This window comes from Aulostomus chinensis, chromosome 14, assembly GCF_037954235.1.
Source record: "Aulostomus chinensis isolate RoL2024-O1b breed Wild chromosome 14, RoL_Achi_v1.0, whole genome shotgun sequence".
NCBI classification, from domain to species: Eukaryota; Metazoa; Chordata; class Actinopteri; order Syngnathiformes; family Aulostomidae; genus Aulostomus; species Aulostomus chinensis.
The window spans coordinates 2,470,751-2,486,628 of record NC_141333.1 but is presented as its reverse complement, the minus strand read 5'-3'; the positions used below and the strand labels follow the sequence as shown (position 1 = coordinate 2,486,628).

Here is a 15,878-nt window from a genome sequence, read left to right as displayed (position 1 = left end):
TTCTGTGAAACCGTCACGTTTACAAAAACAGCGGGAGGGTGTCGGTTCTACTAAAACACCGTCTGTGTGTGTGTGTGTGTGTGCGTGTGTGTGTGCCGGGCTCAAACTGAGGCTCAAACGCGCCATCATGACATCATCAGTTCATTTCTCTTGGTTTCTGGCTGCCGTCCAGCCGTCAGAGGTCGCGGCCACGAACCCAAACTCATCACCGTTTGATGATCGATTCAGTTTGCTTTTAGCCGCCTTTCAGCCAAAGAAGGGAGGGAAAACATCAAATATTTTCAGGTTCCACACTTGAATTCAAGGATTTTGTCGTTTTAAGTGTCGGATGGATAAACGATGCCATTTGAGCTCCGGGAAATCAAGAGTCGTTCTTTTTATTTAATTTCGTTTTTCTAGACTAAAGAATGGTGATCATTGAGGCAAACCTGTGACAATGAACACCAGAACCACGGCCAAGCCTGCGGTGAGCTCTGACTGAACAGACCAGGGAGGTTCGGCCCTCTGGGCTCACCCAGCGTGGCGAACCTTTAATTTGTTATTTGAATTTTTCACATCAACACAAACACCTCCTGATGTGATGATTCCTTGTAAGCATTGATGGTTGTGCTTTTCCTGCACCCTCATCCAGACTCGGGGACTCAGACCAGTTCCGGGGTGGCTCTCATCTTTAATTTGATGCTGAGGGCAAAAACAAAACCGTGTGACAAAAGTTTTAAAAGAGCAAAGACTACGCGTTTACATCGTTGAAGAGAGTCTGAAATACCAGCGTTACATCGTCTCTAAGGTACTTCAGAAGGAAGTAAAGTACTTGTCTGTAGTTGGGGGCTTCACTTCCTTTATTTCCATTAATCATGAAATTATCAGAGATGTTGTATTGTTACAGATGAGTGACGCAAGAGTATTCAAAGGAGGTAGTATTACTTCACCTCGATTCATTATTACATCAATATACTCCATCCACATGAATAACTACGCAGTACTCTCAGAGAGGTCACTGTCATGCATGAGTGCCTTTAATACTTCGAAGTATTTGTTGGTATTTCTGTCTTTGCTTTGATCTGAGTTCTGCACGCAGGACCTTTTTTTTTTTTTTCTTTTTTTTTAACCAAAACAAGGATTCGAGTCCGACTTCGACCGCATGAACGCGTTCTGTTCGACTGTAAAGAAATTCAGATCAAAGCATTTCCAGCAGACGTTTTCTCGTCTCTTCTTTCTGTAACCTCGGGGGGGGGGGGGCGTTGCCAACACACACACACACACACACACACACACACAAACACACACACACACACACGTATTCACTCTGGAACAAAAGTGCGAGCTACAGTTTAGGTGGACGTTACAAAACAAGTCTCTTCTTGGACCGAGCGTAAGAACACAAAAGTACCTTCTCCACTCTGACAAAGTAATAATTATACTGCTTCTGATGCAGTTTTACTGCAGGGTTCTTCAGCTTCCAGTGTGTCTGCGGAACCCAGTGCTCTCATGTGAAGCCAGAGCAACAGCACAACTCAACTAGACGTATAAAGTGCGCTCCCACTCTTGGACTTTATGCACATTTCTCATTTCTCTGGCGTCACGCTTGACTGGCCTTGCGTGACGTATGGAGGGTTTCAACGTGTCGTGTTGAGGCGACTCAGGGTGACTTCTTTAATAAAACCACAGGGCTGCTGCCAGCTCTGCAACTATCCGTGCAGCTCATCCTGAAAGGTTCTGAGTCGATGCTCCACACGTCTGGGAGTCAAAACAACAACAACAAAACAGGCTAAATTAGCTCCAGACAATGAAAACCAGGCTCCGTATTTGCTCAGAGTGGAAAAAGTGTAACTGCTGCGGCCGAATTTGGGCAGAACATAGACAGGGTGCTAGCAAAAACTAGCTAACAGGCTACGAGTGAGCTAACAGGCTACTGTCTCCATCTGGACAGTTGTCAAAAAAACAAATTAGCCTCTTAAACTTGGCTAATTAGCTGGTGAATGGGGTTGTGTGTGTGTGTGTGTGGGGGGGGTGCACTCTGAATACTGAACAGAATGATGGACTCCAGGTTAGAGGGCTGCCGGGAGTCCAGGGCTCTTTCCAAGGGTAATGGAAAGATGATGTGGTCGTCAACAAACAAAACTTTCTTGGAACTTTTTCTGAAAGTTTTCGAGTCACAGGATGGGGAGAGAAGTGTTGCAGGCGGGAAACGACAACTATCGGTGGCAGGAAAAGCTACCTGTACGGAGGACTTGGTTTCCCCGTGGGACGAGAAAAGCACAAAATCAGTGAGCGTCTGTTGTTGTGCAGGTGTGAAAGGTGACAGAGCAGCGGCGGCTGCACCTGCTGTTCATGTTCAGGTTGCTTCGAACTCTGGCACTCTGGGTCGCACAGCCTGCGGTGTGGCAGCACAGCCACATGAAGTTCTGCTCTTCCTTCTGACGGCGGCGCGATGGCACCTGACGACAGAGCGCCACAGTTTGAAGCTTGAGGCCAAGGACCAGGCCGCCGTGTTTGACGAGTTGAAATGAGAACAGCGGCGGCGGGTGGGCGGCCATGCCCTCTGCGCTCACGTGCCACTAGTGGACAGAGCGCACGTGTTGCCGGTGGGTAAAGCGCCACTGTTGCCGTTGGATTTGCGAGTCAACAGAGCTCCGACTTCCTCCTCGTCACTGAAGTAGTACTTCCCGTAGCGCTCCTTCCACCAGGCCCGGTACTGGAAGAGGAGAGTAGACAGATGATGAGGGTTGAAGCCGAAATGCAATGGTTAGCGGTGCTAAGCTAACGTTAGCCTATGAAGGAACTACAGCACAGTCACATGACCTTGACATCACCACTACTAAGCTCAAGGCTTCCTGATTTGAGCTGTAATGACCTTCGCACCCTCTAGGGTCTCGTTAGCCACGTTAGCAGGATGTTCACTGATGCTAACTCATTTCTGGGTTTGAAGACTCAATCCTGCGCCATTTTGTTGCCGAGCAGTCTCACCTGTGGGGTGTGGTTCTGTAGGTATGACATCAGCGTGGTGTTGCTCACCTCCGTCAGCTCTGAGTTTTCAAACTCCTCCAGCTGCCGTAGGAAGCCCAGGTTGGGTCCGGCACAGGGCCTGGCTGCCCTCACCGCCGCCAGAGACTCCACCCAGCCGCGGCCAGTCACCGTCATGATGTAGGCCACCACCAGGGTCACGCTGCGGGACACGCCTGCCACACTGAGAGCACACAGCAGGTCAGCTGCTGGTCACATGTCCAGGAAGCTTCTGGATGTACAGTTTTAAACATGCAACTGTCGCCGCCGTTGTCCAAGTGTTCCACTTAGCAGCTGGACTTCTTTTGCCGAACTCTGACACGACCGTGACCTGGAGGACTCAGAACCTTGACCGACACGCACCGGTTCTTTATGACGAAGACAGCGAGACGCCAGGAATCCCCAATGATGACATCATACTGACACCAGGTGCTCTGATACGGCAGTGGTCGTTTTAATACGGTGGAACAAAAGGAGTGCTCAGGGCTCGTTTGAAAAGATGAAGCCAGTGGGAAAAGATTCACGTGAGAAGTACAAATATTCATTGAAATACAGGAAGGAGTGATGTCAGAGTGGCAGCCACGATTCATCAATGTGTTCTTGAGATGAAGAACGTGAAACGGGCCACTGTTCTTTCTTCCCCTGCTCACCAGTGGACGAGGCATCCTTCCCCCTTCAGCCGGGACTCGTGGATGAACATGATGCTGTCCCGGAAGTACTGGACCCTGACGGAACCAGACGGAAGCAGATGGAACCAGATAGAACCAGACGGTCAGAAGCACTCAGTTCACACAGAAAAATAAAATATTATTTAAATATGTAGGGAAAAGGAAAAAAAAAAAAAATTTAAAGAATATATTTAAATATATATAAGAATATATATTTTTCCATGTGAATGAATTTATTAACATTCATAACTGTGTCTGCTTTAATTTCATAAACTGTTATGTTTTTCAATGTTTTTGTTTTTTGAGGTTTATTTTTGTTTGTTTTGTCTCTTGGTTGATTTGAATCCAACAATCTCTGTATTTGATGGGGGGGGGGGAATCCGTCCGTTAAATTTTGGCATTTAGTTGTGAGTTTGTACTTTTGAGAAACGTGATAAATGCGCTCAGTGGGTGAGGAGCTTCTTGTCGTCGGTGTCCTGTGACTGTGGCTATCTTGTTATTCTTCGTGGTGTTTTTACATTTTCATCCGTTTATCTTGAGGTTACATTAAAAATGCTGTGAATATTTGTATTCTTCTCTTAAATGTGTTTTTCAGTTATTGTAGGTTTTCTTTTAGTCAACTTAGTATTTTTTAGTGATGTAAATTCATATTTATCGCATCTCAAGTCTGTCAAAAAAAATACCCAGAAATCCAGACAGAATGTTCACTCGATGCCACCCGTGTTTAATATTTTTTACAATTAAAACTCATTTCCCTTGGAGCCAAGGTGATGAAATCAAAATGAGTGTGCACCTATTACAGTACTTATGGTAAATGGTATAAATACATTCCCCTGATGCTGATGTGATTAGTTTTAAAACAAGTTGACATTATATGATATTTGTATTTGTACTTGATGAGGATTTTTTTTTGTTAAAGTCACGTCTCTTTATCAGCCCACACGTCAGATATTTTCTGGTCTGATATGGACTCATCAGACCGACGTTCGTGTATTAAAATATCCGCTGATACTGACGGCGGGGCTACAATATCGTGCTTTACCAGTAAATGTTTGCGAAGTACTCACAGGTTTTGTTTGGAGTGGTCAGCAGCGGATATGCACAGGTACGTCATGTCCTGTTGGGGGCGAAAGGAACAGCTGAGACAATAAATAATTTCACAATAAAAGATCTGCTGGAGTGAGGACGATTACGTTTGAAGACCAAACTGCAGGGAAGGTCTTTGCTCAGTCAGGTCACCTGTTCAACCCACTTCCTGTTTTGTGGTGGAAGGGAGGGTCCCCGAAACCTTGCCCCGCTGACACTGCCTCAGCGCTGGCGTTGGTGCTCGTGGCATAACGGTGCGTGTGTGCGTGCGTGCGTGCGTGCGTGCGTGCGTGTGTGTGTGTGTGTGTGCTTGCTCTGTGCACCTGGCAGCTGATGGTGCTTGTGTGGCCCCATGCAGAAACCACCTCGTCCCATATTGACTTCGCTGCTGTAAAAGCCCCTGAGCCCTCTGGGACACACTGAGCTCTGGAAGGACTCCAGACTGGTTAGTTCACACACGCAAAACCCAGTCATACCAGTATACACACACACACACACACACACACACACACACACACACGTACTGCAGGAGCACACGCCTTCAGTCTTGTTGTCATAATCACAACTTTTGACATCGAGAGTCATGACCTCCAGTGTTGGTGATTCTGTTTGTGGAGCACAGCAGAGAAACGGTTCGCGTTTACTTCACCGCAAAAATGTCGACGCTGAGATTTTAAACCGGACGCCTCCGTTCTAGACGGCGACACGTCCGACCTGAGAGACTTGCTGGTTGTAAATTCTGCCTTCCGCTCTTCCAAGAACTCAGTCAGTCGGAAGGGTGACTGGTAGTTATGCAAATGAGCGTCCCATCTGGCCATTTGGACCTGAGTCATCGTTTTACCACAGAACTCAGAAAAGCTGCATCATACATCGGCTTGAAGACACCAGAGGAAAGACTGAGGAGCGGACACTCTTCATGTATGACATACACACAATACATCCATATATGTATAAATAAATATTACTACACTACAAGCAGAACTACTGCTGCTGAAGATACTTCACTCCTTCTGGGGTGCAGATGTTTAGTGATTTATAACGCAGGTAAACGTCAGACTCTTCCCAGGCACGATGTCATCAGTGGTGAGATTTAACGCTGTCAGACCCCAACAGTCAAGTCTCAAGCCTGTCGAGGTGGATGATCAAAGTTCTACAGATTCATTCTCTGATGGGGTTTTGTGTTTTCTTTTTCTTTTTCTACCCGAGCCAGGTCACACGGCAGTGATGACATCACCTCCATAGAAGGTGAGTAACATGCCGAATGCACGCCGGGGACGAAGGTGGGTACCTGGGATCGGACAGAAGCTCAGGTGTTGGAATCAGGTGGGAAGCAAAGGACAGAATCGAACGTCCTAACGAAAAAAAAAGTACTAGAAGCCGCCCAAAGAAATACTCAGTTCCAGAGGTGTGAGTAGTTGGAGAGCGACAGACATCCATGCTCAGGGTGAGGGTGTGTATTTACCTGCGCGCCCACGTGTGTGTGTGTGTGTGTGTACACATATATTAGCGCGTATATAAATATTGGCACATCTCTACAGTCTCAGGCTTGATTTCAAACCCAAAACCTTTTAAAAGTTTTGGTGGTTGACCAGTTTGGGTAGTGATACCGTCGCACAAGTTGCTGTTTCTCTTAGCTGCCATGAAAGGTATTGCGGCGCCGCCGTCGGAGAAAGTGCACAGGAATCTCTGTTGGTGATCGCTTTCAACGAGCTGAGAGTTGTGAAAGTGGACAACCAAGTCAAGTTCCAGATTTGCGGCGGCGAGTGAAACGGGGTCGATTCCCGGTACGTTCACGGAGAAAGTTGAACCACGTGACTTGTCCTCCGATAACTCGTTGTTTTTTTGAGCCACGTTCTCCCTTTCAGCCCAGCAGGTTCTCGCAGCAGAACCCCGCACTTGCGAGTTCACCGTCTCACAAAGGCCCGGGGAGCTCATCTTCAACGCTCTTTTGCAAACAAATCGCCGTTTCTAAATCCAGCAGGCGTCCAGTTTCAAGACTTTAGGGAGCTGAAAGCGTCCCGTGTGAAAAAATCTCCTGACAGAACGTCACAGTTCATCTGCGTCGCAGCTGCACGCCTGAGGCGGCGGCGGCGGCGGCGGCGGCTTCATGTCCACGTATTCAGCAGGATATCAAAGCAGGTGAATTCCAGGTCTTGTGATTGAAACAAAAGAGACTGAGCAAGATTGAAAACAGCTCATTTATGACTCTCACTTCTTTTGAAAAAGTTTCTGCAGCCTTTGATTGCAGTCGGCCTTCTGTGTCAAGTATCCTGTTTAACCACAAACGCTGGGGCGGCGCGGCTCAGAGGTGGCGTGGTCGCCTAGCAACCGAAGGGTCGCTGGTTCAATCCTCACTTCCCCCTTGTGTCCACGTCCAAGTGTCCTTGAGCAAGACACTGAACCCCTAACTGCTCCTGATGGCCCTGCGCCAGCCTGGCGACCCGTCCAGGGTGAACCCCGCCCCTCGCCCTGTCTCAGCTGGGATAGGCGGTATAGAAAATGGACGGATGGATGGAACACAAACACAAGACGGAGAACCCTGCTGACGCTTGGAGGGCCAGTTTAAGCTAGAAAAGATCCGCATAAATAAAATAAAACACAGTGAAAACTGGAGATGGAAATAATCTGTGAGCTCATCACTTGAGAGGCAAACGAGGTTGAGAGAAAAAGAAATGGTTCCGTGTTTATTTGGGGGAATAAAGAGCCCTTAAAATGTCGGGTTTCAGCCTCTGGAATTTGAGCATGTGTTCTTCTTTTTTTCTTGTTTTTGTAAGAAAGAATAACAAGTGTGGGGGTTAAAGGACCGTTCATCTTTCTGATTAAACGAATCAGGTCATGGGCCAATTAGTTACTGATTCAATCAGGAAAAAGTCAGTGTTGCACCTTTTACACTGTCAGACTGAGTACAGCGGAGACCGTGGGGCGGGGGGGGGGGGGGGGGGGGGCTTCAAGGCCAAACTGGTGTCAGGGTCAAGGGGTCAAGTGAAGTCATAAGACTTAAAGGAAAGATGCCTCACCTCCAGAACAGGAGCTGCCGTGTCGTGGATGGACAGGATGTGGGTGATGTTGTGTTGGGCCAGCAGATCCCTGTCACGTGCGTCTGCGGATCACGAAGAATCACACGCGTTCCCTCTCATCACAAATGACCTCCAGCAGGTTTAGAACCCAGTAGAACATTTTCTGCCAGACAGCAGCTCCCCCCCCCCCCCCCCCCCCCAATGTCTCTGAGGCAAATGTGGCCTCATGGTTTAAAACATTCACCCCTGTTTTGAACTGAAAGAAAAACCGGAAAACCAATGTTTCTAAAACAGTCCAGCAGCTTGGCCCAAAGCAAGAAACAGTAATTGTTTTAATCAAATTTTGTTCTTTAAAAGGAAGCCAAATGTTTTCTACCTTGGACAGATGTGCCCTGAGCATGTTTTCTCATGCTTTGCAAGTTTTGCAGGTTGCTCAAAATGCCACCCGTAGCTTGCAAGACCAAGAAGAGTTGAAACCACTGGACCCCCATGAGCACCTTTGAGAAAGTCTCACATGAGGTTTGAAATCAACTGTTTGACAGAAATGTCACTTAAAAACCTTAAATTTGATATATCTTGATACATGTGTGTTCATAGCGGCTGGACAGTCGTGAGAGTACATCTTTACATCTGGGAAAAAACAAACAAATAACGTTTAGCTGGTTGATAAGCGGTGAAAGACCAGAAAGCATCAGTTTTAACATGACATGTATGATGACATCGAAACCTACTTGTTAAAATGCAAAATACAGCTAAAGGCATAAAAGCAGGAGAAAGAGCTGATGTCATTTAGAGTGAATGCTAGCTCAAATATCAGAACTAGCCAATTCGCTAATGCTTTAAGTTAATTTACCTCTTGAATTTGTTCATATATGTTTGATTGGATACATCTTTTTGGAGAAGAAAAAAAAAAAGAAGTCCGATTTGATTTTTTTTTATCCTCTCAAACATACTGAGCAAAGGCTGCATCGGATCATCGTGTTGAATCTTACTAAACCTCTGCTAAAGCTAAAATTAGCTTAGCGGAGTAGCACGAGCACCGCCAGCAGCAGGAAGGTGGCGAATGCAGCCCAGAGGATGAGGCCGGGCTGGGGCACAGCTGCACAGAGTGGAACCTGAGAGTTTGTAGATGTCGTGATCGTACTGGCACGACAAATGAGTTCTGGATGCGGAGTCTAGTCGAGGGACACTGGTGCCATGGCCTTAGCCTCGTGGTTGTCACTGTCATCACCGAAGAGAAAAGCTCCTCAACTTTGGAAGTTATAATCCAAAAACTGACAAAAGAGCGTATTGAACCAAAACCATAATCTTTCCTTAAATATAATAAATCTGTCCCTAAAACCACACCCCCCCCCCCTCCAAAAAAAAAACTCTTTAAGCAGTGCTTTAGCATCCTTTTGCAGGGTAGCTAGTGTTAGCCAGTAGCCAACTGTTAGCCTTTCACTCAAATCTGTTGGGTTACTTTTTATTTTGGTTATAAATCAGCTTCCCCCCACTTTTAGGGTTAGACTCAATAAAACCAACATATCAGTGATTGTTTCTTTTCCCAGCAGTGACCACATTTGTGCCTGAACCTCTCCAGGGCTTAAAATATAGCACCTACTAGCCTCTGTTAGCTTGATGTTAGCACTGATGTGTCTTAGCCTGTGTATGAGCCATCTGCCACAGGTGTCGCTTTGCCCTGATCTCTGCTTCCCAGGTGTTCTTGATCTCAGATCAAAAGTGTATTTTATACGTTAGTTAAGGATAAATGTTGGGAAATTATCAAAATATATTCACATGAACAGATGTACAAATTTAGATTTTCTTGAACCAAATTTTTTTTTAAAAAAAAGCTCAGAAAACTGCAAACTGCTGATGCTGAATGTCTGGTAAATGTAGAATGTCTTCTAGATTAAGATTTTTTTTTATTTTTTTGTCGGATGCCTACAATAAAACCCTACAAACTTCGGACACCTTTGGCTGCACCGTTCACCAGCAAGTCTGGAAACTCGAAGCAGTTTGAGCTCACCTCCAATAACCACAGGTACATTTTTAGAGGTGAATCTGCGCGTTTGTGTTCAAATGATCTCAATATTATTTCATTTTTGGAATTCGGTTTGTGGCGGGGAAAACACCCCCGCGCCGCGGGACATCCCCTCCCGCACAGACCCTCGTGCCCCCCCAGCGGCGCTCAAACATGTTGTGTCCTCCAGCTGCTGACAAAGATTGACACACCCACCCTCCTGCACAGAGAGGAACAAACACTGTCACTTTAAGTTTTACATCACTATTTTTAAAACGTTCTCTTTGACACCGTGACCTCTCTGTTCTGTAGAAACTGAGCCTGGTGCAACTTCTCACCACGTTCCCCTCAGCAAATGAATCGTATCCTGAAATTAAATCATTTTCTCCTCAAGTGGAGACCGGAGAGAGAGAGAGAGAGAGAGAGAGAGAGAGAGAGCGCGCTCACCTTTGAGATTCCCCAGGTAGAGGTCCGGCAGCACCTGGCGCCAGATAGAGATTCAGTGGATGTTACAGGAGAAGACAACGGTGCAGGCGAGGTTTTTATCCTTTGACTAGTTTACCTTGTTGATTCCGTTCCCCATGTCTGCTGCCTTTCTCAGCCGCTCCGACAGGACAGGAACTCACTCCCGGGGGTTGCGTCCCATCGTGTTCTCGCCCCCCAGTTATGACTTCTTTGTGTGACCCCAGAGATCGTAAAGCTCTGTGCTGCTCAGGATGATGTAATGTGACCGTGGAGCGCCCTGCATGGACGTTTATATTTAGACCAGGCGTGGGTCATGGGACCGCGGACAGGCGCATGCCAACCACGCAAAGATGGCTGAGGGTCAGAAGGCAGAGGAGAACACGTTCACCTTGGGGTCAAAGTCTGGGTGTCGCTTATCTGAGGGGGCGAACGCCGAGACACGGCACTCGCTTGCTCCCCCCGTGCTTGCGTGTCGTCACTGCGCCGTCGTGGCCTTAAATTTGGACGACAAAAAAAGATAGCAGCTGCTAAACAGCAACGCATCTCCAGTCTTTCCTTCACTACGAGGGAAGTCAGGGTTTAAACCTTGGAGTGTTGTGATGTCTTATACCTTGGTTTGGTTTTTTGGTCCTGGGTGTTTGTCCCGACTGCTCCAGAACCAGGTTTTCCCCTTGAAGGACACTTAAAGGACAGTTCGGTCCCCTGTCCAACCGCATATCAGAGGAAGTGGAGCTGGGATGGAAATGTAAAGAGACATTTCACCCAAAACAGGAGGGTCAGTCAGGACCTGCCCACCCTCCCCCACCCTGGGTGAAGTTGTTTTACCCCAAAGTAACAGCAGTGTCCCAAGTAACTGTAAGATAATAAAATAAAACCAGAAAATGCCTCCATGCTTCATCTCACTTTCTCCCAAACCTCCTACTCGCTCGCCGTCGTAGCTGCAGGCTACATGTGGCGTTTTGTTGCTGCTGTTGTTGAAAAATGTCCTTTATTCACTTCAGTTGTTTGATATTAAAGCCCAATATTGTTTATCCCTCTGGTTCGGCGCCAGACCTTCCGACTCCTACCAAACCCCGGGTCTGACGTCAACCAGCCGTCGAATCGTCTCATTTCCAGTAAATTAGCTGCTCGCCGTCGTCTTAAATGTTGTGTCACTTCTCAGTGGACATCCACTGGAATCTGGTGTATCAGTTTCCAGTAAATTCTGCTTCATCCTCCGCGCGTCGCTCTGAGGTGATGGAGGTATTTTTAGCCCGGCTTTGTTGTTGTGTGTTGTTTTCCTGTGTGTGTGGTTCGTCGTGTGTTACAGCTCAGATGCTCTGACAGGCAGACGAGCGTGGAGGCGTTTACAAAAAACAGCTTTGCTCAACAGCCGCTTCAGACAATAGAAACACTGCTCTCGTTTTAATAGACAGAGGAATCAGACGGAACATTTATTATGGGTGTGTGTGTGTGTGTGTGTGTTTGGGGGCAAAGCATGTGACATGTTTGGGGACTGAAGAGGTTCTTAAAAAGAGGAAGAGGACACAAGTTCCTCAGGAGAACTCATGAGCAGGTGTGTAAGGTGACACCCTGCAACGTTACCTTCCTGTCAGACGTGTTAAACATCAAATATCAATCAGAATCGATCAATTAGCTGATTTGGTTTATTGCCTGTCACTGAGAGAGAGCTGCTCCAGCGTTGGTCACTTTTTTCTCATAAACCCAAAATTCCACCTCAATCAACCGACTAAAGAAACTTTAGACTCAAAAACCTGAACATCTTTAATCACTCTGGACAAAGAAAATATAAAAATAATTCTTGGTTTTAAAAATGGCGAGTTTACTAGGATCTAATTATTTTTTCTATAAGTGTTCCATCATCATTATTATTATTATTATCCATCGTCATCTTCCGCTTATTCCTACATTAAGGGTCGCGGGGGGGTGGAGCCTATCCCAGCGTCTACGGGCAAGAGGCGGGTTCACCCTGGACAGGTCGCCAGTCCATCGCAGGGCCAACATACAGAGACAGACAACCATTCACACTCACATTCACACCTACGGTCAATTTAGAGTCTGGATTAACCTGGTCCCTCTTGATGTCTTTGGACTGTGGAGGAAGCTGGAGTACCAGAGAGAACCCAGCAGGAACAGGGAGAACATGGAGACTCACACAGAAAGATCCCACGCCCGAGCCGGGACTCGAACCTGGAACCTTCTTGTTGTGAGGCCACAGTGAGGACCACTGCACCACCGTGCAGCCCTTATTATTATTATTATTATTATTATTACTATTATTTGATTCAGGTAACCCGTGTTCTGCTCTCCATCCTCCGCTGCAGTAGGTGGCGGTATGTACCCTAAATTGGTTCTGCAATCCGCCATAAATCAACGAAGAAGAAGAAGTTACAACACGTTTGCTAAAAACAAACTTGGACCTGCTTCCAGGTTCAGGGTTCAGGTTCCGGGTTCCGTCTGTGCGGGGATGGCTTTGATTTTACGCGGAGGACGGAGGTTCATGCGCGGCTCTACGACGATGGCAGCGCTGCAGCTGAACTGGTGACGTGCTGGTTTTACTGGTTTTCCGTGTGTCCGCTGTACGTGTGCCTGTTTCCAGAGCTGCAGAGGGAGAAGCGGGAAACGTCGTTCCGGGTCTAGGAGGCGGTGGAACCTGGGTGGAACCCTCCTGTGGGACGGAAGGCTCGGTTGGGGAGTGGCCGCTAGATGGCGCAGTGGCTCCCAGAGAGGCGGAATGCGCTGAAAATGCAATAAAAACCCTGTAATCATGATAATTGGAAGTGTAATCGTGATTGCAGCCATTTATGATTAAAGTATCAGTCATAACCCTCACGTTGCATAATAATGAGAGAGTACAAGACTGACAGGATCCCAAGCGACGCCAGACGGAGGCATCAAATAGAAACTAACAGGTTTCTTGTGTTCTGTAGTCATAAATGAAGTAAAACAATAAACGCAATGATTTTTTTTATTGATGACGATTTAAGTGTTTGATCAAATTATGAAATATTATTTAAGTTATGATCTGACAGTTGCGTGATGATATTTTTGTGTTTTCAGGGGTGTGGAAGGAGGCTGAGGACAAAACCGACCGAGCGCCATGTTTCAGTAGCGTAGATCCGTGGTTCCCAACCTGAGGTCCGGGCCCCTCCCAGGGGTTGTGTGGGGCCGCGTCTGCTCAAACGTTTGCTAGCTGCTCTTGAAGACATTTAGGACGAACTTTTCAGATACTGCACACTCAGTAATGCTGTTATCAGGATGTACTTCTACTTCTTGGTAGAAGTACCTGTAACAGCCACTGAATACTCTGGTGGAGAGAGCAAGTATACGGGGAAATCCTGTCACTGAAGCTTCAGTAGGAGGCTGAAACTGAGTTGATGCCACGCCGAGGATCACGTCTGAGCAGCTGGTTTATGTTCTGTGTCATTCAGCTGCAGGTGAAAGCTGGTAATTAAACCGCCACCTTTCTGTTTCGCCGCAGCTCCTCCGTGGCGTCGGGGAGGCAGCGCGTCAACGGCGTGGATCTGTACTACGAGCAGACAGGCGGAGGGAAGCACGCCGTGCTTCTGCTTCCCGGCGCTCTGGGTAGATACGAAGCTACGCGTGCTGGTCTGAAGGCAGCTGGCAGCGTCTGTGCCTGGTGTCCCCTCAAAGCCCCGTTTGGTCTTTTCCGCTTCAGGAAGCACCCGGACAGATTTTGGACCTCAGTTGAAGTCTTTGAATAAGCAGCGTTTCACTGTGGTGGGCTGGGACCCCCGAGGTTATGGACGGTCGCGGCCCCCAGACAGAGACTTCCCCCCGGACTTCTTTGAGAGGGACGCGAAGGATGCAGTGGATCTGATGAAGGTATGAATAACAGGCATGAGTAACTGCAAGTTTGATTTAGAACCGATCAAATTTAAAGAACCGGTTTGAAGGATTTGGCCCGAAGGAGAACCTACGGTAGCCTGCAAGTTCCGTCTCCTCCTAAGTTTGGCTCCTCGGACAGTAAACCCTCCCTGCGGTGCTCTGAGTACTGCAGTACCGTGTACTTCTCCGCCGTACCCGTCGGTGGTCTTTTCCTTGTCTCTGGCAGGCGTTGGGCTTTGCCAGGTTCTCCCTGCTGGGCTGGAGCGACGGAGGAATCACGGCCCTCATCGCAGCTGCCAGGAACCCGGATTTGATCAACAAGATGGTGGTCTGGGGGTCCAACGCTTTCATCTCTCAGGACGACCTTGACCTTTACGACGGTAATCCGGCGCCGCTTTTCACTGTGTCGGGTTACTGCACACATGGTCATTGAGATGCTTTGTGATCGTGTGTGTGGGTGTGTGTGTGCGTTCTATGGGGCGTCCTTAGCTGTCCGTGATGTGTCCCAGTGGAGTGCCAGGATGAGGCAGCCCATGGAGGAGGTGTACGGAGCAGAAGTCTTCGCTAAGACCTGGGAGGCCTGGGTGGACGGGATCACGCAGTTCAAACACAGACCACAAGGTGATGACTCAGCACTTAAAACCGAAACACAGGAGGTTTTTTTTTGTTGTTGTTGTTTTTAGAAAATAGAACTCAAGCGCGCCCCCCCCCCCCCCCCCCAGCCACCTTCAACTCCTCCACCGATGTTTCAAGATTCAAATATTCAGCGTTTCTCATCAGAGAGTCGTAACGTTTCCAGGAAGTCCTGACTGGAATGACTGTGATAACGGAGCCAATCAGAGAGGGCGATTCCTCCCTTTAGGATTGTGGGTAGTGTAGTCACTCTCAGTGAGGTTTCAGTTAGAAAAGCTCGGCGTTGAGTTCTACAGGTGACGTCCTGTCAGCTGTTGTGATAAGAGCCTTGTGAGCGAGGCGCTGAGCGTTGATGTCTCCGTCCAGGGAGCATCTGCATGGAGCTGCTGCCCCTCGTCAGCTGCCCCACCCTCATCGTCCACGGAGAGAAAGACCCCATGGTGCCCAGCTGCCACCCGCAGTACCTGCTGAAACACGTCACAGGATCCCGGTGAGACCACAGTATCCTAGTAACTGTAGTACACTGTAGTACTGAAGATGTGTACTTTATCCTGCTTTCATCTCATTTTATTTTTTCTCCACATGTAGATTACATCTGATGCCGGAGGGAAAACACAACATCCACCTGAGGTTTGCGGAGGAATTCAACCAAGTGGTGGAAGACTTTCTGGAAGGTTGACTACACAATGAGCACAGTAAAGAGGATAAACCGAAGCTCGATCACCACCATGATTTCACCTGCACTCTCACACCAGTTTTAATACTGGATGTTTTCTCATGTATTTGCATGATTCAATCTTAATGAGGCAGTACTTTACATCCTTCTTTAATGTTTGCAGATACGTTTTCTTTAAAAATTTAAATATCACAATTAAATCACCTGCGTCACAGTTTTATTTTTCAAGTGGCTGACCTGTATTTGTCCAAGTCAGTAATTATGCTATCAGGAGCTAGCTATTTCAAGGCTAATATAACAAGGAAATGAAACCTAAATGTGTTTCCAGTTAATGCCTTATGAGCTTTAAAACTTTGGATGAGATGATTCTTTATTTTTTGTTTGTTTCTATGTCGATATTTTCAGAATTTGTTCTTCTATCGATGGTAAAAAACAAAATAAACATTTTTTTTTAAAAGGCCAGAGTTCTCGATCTT

At 47.3% G+C, this 15,878-nt stretch overlaps 2 protein-coding genes and 1 long non-coding RNA gene across 3 annotated transcripts; 2 read left to right on the top strand and 1 right to left on the bottom strand.

The window, feature by feature from the left end:
- Positions 1-1,259: 1,259 nt before the first annotated feature.
- Positions 1,260-10,442, bottom strand: LOC147249427 (dual specificity protein phosphatase 22-B-like). Its single transcript, XM_086223428.1, has 7 exons — positions 10,342-10,442; positions 10,227-10,260; positions 7,775-7,857; positions 4,739-4,788; positions 3,654-3,728; positions 3,016-3,187; positions 1,260-2,695 (listed from the first exon to the last, which is right to left on the bottom strand). The coding sequence occupies exons 1-7, from the start codon at positions 10,360-10,362 to the stop codon at positions 2,549-2,551; spliced, it is 582 nt and encodes a 193-aa protein (XP_086079554.1). The 5' UTR covers positions 10,363-10,442; the 3' UTR covers positions 1,260-2,548.
- Positions 5,988-7,408, top strand: LOC147249428 (uncharacterized). Its single transcript, XR_015119273.1, has 3 exons — positions 5,988-6,541; positions 6,623-6,896; positions 6,984-7,408. It is a non-coding gene; the product is annotated as an uncharacterized LOC147249428 (long non-coding RNA).
- A 2,175-nt stretch (positions 10,443-12,617) lies between the features above and the next one.
- bphl (biphenyl hydrolase like) lies at positions 12,618-15,862 on the top strand. Its single transcript, XM_086223499.1, has 7 exons — positions 12,618-12,785; positions 13,726-13,829; positions 13,924-14,090; positions 14,320-14,473; positions 14,583-14,714; positions 15,093-15,216; positions 15,315-15,862. The coding sequence occupies exons 1-7, from the start codon at positions 12,712-12,714 to the stop codon at positions 15,403-15,405; spliced, it is 846 nt and encodes a 281-aa protein (XP_086079625.1). The 5' UTR covers positions 12,618-12,711; the 3' UTR covers positions 15,406-15,862.
- Positions 15,863-15,878: the final 16 nt, after the last annotated feature.

Bases quoted from the DNA above. Each gene is read 5' to 3' on its own strand.
- LOC147249427 (XM_086223428.1), bottom strand. From the start codon at position 10,362: ATGGGGAACGGAATCAACAAG. The intron at 4,789-7,774 runs GTGAGGCATCTT...CGCCCCCAACAG, and splicing joins CGGCAGCTCCTGTTCTGGAG to GACATGACGTACCTGTGCAT. The intron at 3,188-3,653 runs GTGAGCAGGGGA...GTGTGCTCTCAG, and splicing joins GAAGGATGCCTCGTCCACTG to TGTGGCAGGCGTGTCCCGCA.
- bphl (XM_086223499.1), top strand. From the start codon at position 12,712: ATGGCTTTGATTTTACGCGGAGGACGGAGGTTCATGCGCGGCTCTACG. The intron at 14,474-14,582 runs GTAATCCGGCGC...GGGCGTCCTTAG, and splicing joins CGACCTTGACCTTTACGACG to CTGTCCGTGATGTGTCCCAG. The intron at 14,715-15,092 runs GTGATGACTCAG...GTCTCCGTCCAG, and splicing joins GTTCAAACACAGACCACAAG to GGAGCATCTGCATGGAGCTG.